The sequence below is a fragment of the Sphaeroforma arctica genome (genome assembly GCF_001186125.1).
Source record: "Sphaeroforma arctica JP610 unplaced genomic scaffold supercont1.961, whole genome shotgun sequence".
In the NCBI taxonomy this organism is placed as follows: domain Eukaryota; class Ichthyosporea; order Ichthyophonida; genus Sphaeroforma; species Sphaeroforma arctica.
This window is the reverse complement of record NW_014039597.1, coordinates 24,157-28,466: the sequence shown is the minus strand read 5'-3', so window position 1 is coordinate 28,466 and position 4,310 is coordinate 24,157. Positions and strand designations below refer to the sequence as shown.

The 4,310-nt window shown below is 42.8% G+C and overlaps 1 protein-coding gene across 1 annotated transcript; it reads right to left on the bottom strand.

Annotated features, from left to right (window-relative positions):
- Positions 1–794: 794 nt before the first annotated feature.
- Positions 795–2,367, bottom strand: SARC_09447 (hypothetical protein; the record flags this gene model as incomplete). Its single annotated transcript, XM_014296536.1, has 3 exons — positions 2,058–2,367; positions 1,693–1,869; positions 795–1,011 (listed from the first exon to the last, which is right to left on the bottom strand). Coding segments are annotated over exons 1-3 (552 nt in total), but the record flags the coding sequence as incomplete, so codon positions are not given.
- Between the last annotated feature and the right edge of the window lie 1,943 nt (positions 2,368–4,310).

Genomic DNA, 4,310 nt, shown 5'->3' with positions numbered 1-4,310 from the left:
GGGACATGGCGGGTGGACAGTACTATGGTGCATGGTGAATAGACTGGTTGGCCAGTCGCCCAGAATTATGGGGCATGGCGGGTGGACTGGTTTGCTAGTTGCCCAGTATTATGGTGCATGATGGATAGACTGGTTGGTTAGTTGCCCAGTAGTATGGTGCATGGTGGATAGACTGGTAGATTAGTTGCCCAGTATTATGGGGCATGAATAGACTGGTTGGTTAGCTGCCCAGTATTATGGGGCATGGCGGGTGGACTGGTTGGTTAGTTGCCCAGTATTATGGGGCATGGCGGGTGGACTGGTTTGCTAGTTGCCCAGTATTATGGTGCATGGTGAATAGAGACTAGCTCTTTGATTATAGGTTACATTGCAGAAGAAGCAATTATATACAATGTGCTATATTCAGTTCGTTGATACTTGTAGTCATCTCTCAATGATAGGCCACATTGGGCAACAAATAAAAGGAAATACAGCACATAAAATATTTAGTTCGTTGCCATTTGCAAACAGCTCTCGATAATAGGCCACATTGGCCAGGAAGTGAGAACAAGTATATTTAGTTCGTTTTCACTTGCAGGCACTCTGTCGCTGCCACCAGATAACACAACCCATTCCGGTCAAATTGGAAACATTCAAGACCCATTTGACTCCAACTATGCATATCTTTCAAGTTTGTGTCCTGTTTACTTATGTGTAGGACAACAGGACTCACGGTGACATTAAATGCGACCTAATAGATGTCCCAGATACAGATACATGCATACATTCATATACATTTACCCACCCCATCCGGCCCATACCTGTGCCGCAAACATAGCCGGGGTGTACCCATGCGAGTCCCTCGCATTGATGTCTGAGCCTTGAGTGGCCAAGAATTCCACTACCTCCATCTCATTGGCGCACACAGCCAAGTGTAGGGCTGTCAACGAATCATCGTCCGAGGATGTACGATGGTCTACTGGCGTGCGCGCGTCCAGTACTAGGAATTGCACCACTTGTATGTGTCCGCGTCTGTAGAAGTGGACAGGGCGGTGTCTACTGAGAAACACTATAACACGAGAGCGACACGCTAATATTGCACTACTTGCGCATATGCGAGTATATGAAGTTCTAGAATAATTTTCTTGTAGTAGCAAGCAGTATAAAGCCCGGACATATATGGTATTCCATAGACAATCTACTTGCGTATTCCATAGACAATCTACTTGCACATATGCGTGTATATGAATTTCTAAATTCGTTGTTATACTAGGAAGCCGTATAAATCCCAAATATGTACGGTAGTGACGAGACATAGTCTACTTACATATATGCGAATATACGGATTCCTAATATTGTTGTTATAGTAGCAAGTAGTACAAATCTCAGATATGTACGGTATCGACCAGACATAGTCTACTTGCGCTTCTCGGCATCTGTGGAGAGTGATAGTCGTGGATGAACCCTAACGAGCAATTTAAGCTATACATACGAATGTAGGTGGAATACGACATATATTTCTTACGTACGTTGTAAATGTTTGTTGTTAGTTTTAAGTACAAGTGAATTGATGTACGTCTGTGCATGGTAGCGATTTCGAACACGGACTACTTATTCACATCCACGTCCAGGATGGACGCAACCAGAGACTTGTACACATAGCGCATCCATGTACCACTACCAGCACACCTACAAAGCACACACACATCATACCGTGCAGCAAGATGCAGTGGGGTGAGGCCTTCACAGTTAGTCTGCTTGATAGAATAGTGTCCCTCGTTCGTGAAATACAACAGATCTCGGCAGTAGTGTGCATGCCCATGTCGAGCGGCCCAGAGAAGGAGCTCATTTTGGTTGTCCATATTCGGCATCTTCTCTTCGTAGCCCAGCCTTCACAAAGAGTTCAGAAGTACAGACAAAAAGGTTAACGAGACAATCTCGTGCATAGCTCTGGCGAGCCTCGCACAGTTCTTATACAGAATGCATGCAATAGAAATGTATTGCTAGCCTGTCTATCGTGTGATCTGACCAGCCCACACACAACCCATAAGCGTTCACGCTGTGTATGTATGACCTACCGCGTACACTCGTCACAGACACCGATCTGACTGACTCTATTTATAGACCCGATCTTATCACTACCGGTTGGCATGGGAACAGTTTCTTCGCCCAGCACATTGCCCTGGGGCGCCTCGGTGATCACCACATCTGCGTCCTCGTTGAGTCGATCAATCATTGTACTTGTTAATTTTACAGCCGTTGTATGTAGTGTTATAAGGATTTACTGCACATGTACAATCAGTTGAATATGGTAGCCTCGATGCACAACTACCACAACAAGTAAGGCTATTCTACTAACTTACACTATTCCTCCTGTGCTATTTGTGATAATCTGTACATACCGCAGTAAGGAGCGATAGAAGGCTATGCTACAGGGATATAGCTAGCCTTGATAATACTAGTACACTACTGGGTGTATGTGCATACAATGGGATATGTGTGCGCACACTATGGAACGTGTGTGCATTTATATTCGTATGTTATCACAGTATCACTACTATATACTATTTTTTACAAAATACACAGATTGTTTATGATAAGTGCACGTGAACGGCTACGGGTGAGAGCCCATCCACAAACTTTTCGCGCGCCCAAAATATGTACCGAACGTTACGGCAGGGTTGTTGGGTTACAATCACAAACATGCATTTATAAATATATAAAAATGTAAATAATAATATATAAACCAAGCTCATGTTGCGAGCTACGTGTTTATATACAACCCTACTACAAGTCAGAATGATGGCGTCGTTCCCCCTGGAAACCATCCAGAAAGCGTTTGTGTTCAATGAGGTGACCACTGACTTACTGATCAACCGATTTGCAGACAAGGATGTGATTGTGGCCACCCAAATAGGACGTCCCGGTACCCTGGTATGCACAGCTTGTCCACGTGCTATGTTAAGGAGCTTGCTGATGTGAACTATTTATGTGCTTGTTCACGCGATATGTTTAGAAGCTTATGTATGTTGTATGCTATGAAGCATGTACATGTGATATGTATAGAATTTAGAGCACATTACTCGCTATAGAAGCAAGCGGCATGACGAAGGTGCTGAAAGTTTTCGGAGAGCTCCTTAGATCAGCGATTTACGGACACTTTATGCGCAATATATTATTCAGTTTTTACTTTCAGCAGTTTTATATGTCAATCGTCGATTCATACCAGCGAGTTCGTGAGTATTACATTGTTGTGTTTATATCTACATACATATACGAGGACCAAGTGTATACATATGTTTACCAGTTCCATTCACCCAAATGCACGCACACAGTTCAACATGTATGCATACTTGTATATTAGGTTTGGACAACTATTTGTGTACCTCTGGGCTACATAGAACTTTGTAACCGTGCCGTGAACTATTCTAAAATATTCCTTCGTACGTGCGCGTTAATGCTCAGCATCAAACAAACCTGAAAGAATCTAGCGTATGCTACAAACGCTCACACCTGTACATGAATGCGAATGTATGATACACTCTAACATGAACTCCTGTATGGCTTCTTTTGTGATATAGTGCGTATTTTCTATCTGGTATACAATACTGAATTCGATATTATATAATTCTTCATGTTCGCGAAGAGTTCAACGCAGCATTTTGTCTTCAAATATATCATGCTGAGCAAGTGTACGTCTGTTTGAGTTTCTACACACTTAGTGTGTACGTAAATAACTCGTTGTTTGCGCGGTAGGTTTACCGCTCGCATGTACACATCGTCGGAGCTTTGGGCAGCTGTTTTCACCAATGTATTGTTGCATCTAAAAGTAAAGCTGCTCGTTTATGATTACACGAATGCTTACGTGCTGTGTTGCCGTATTTATATACCATATACTTCCATGTATTTGCATTTTTGCCGTGTTGCCGTATTCATATACCATATACTTGCATATATAGTCACACAGTAGTTTGATACGTATCCGCTGAAGCTATAATCATCTCTAGGCGATAAAATAGGATATAGATGTGGTCTAATGGTAGTGTGAGAGGAGTTATTATCCAGGTCTCCGGCATTGTACAACTTGTACCTACTAATATGGGTTTGAAACTTTCACCCCACCGTCCAGTCTTCTATGTGTATGCTTACCAAATATGCTTGTGCTTACACCTTCCTGCTTCATCGGACACATGTGTTTATATGCGATACACAAGCCCACACGCAGACGTATACATCAACGGTTGCGAATGTATAATGATGGGATCGAGTGCAAACATTGCACATAATATGACCGACAGCAACTGACTCGCAGATTCTGAGGTACATACACA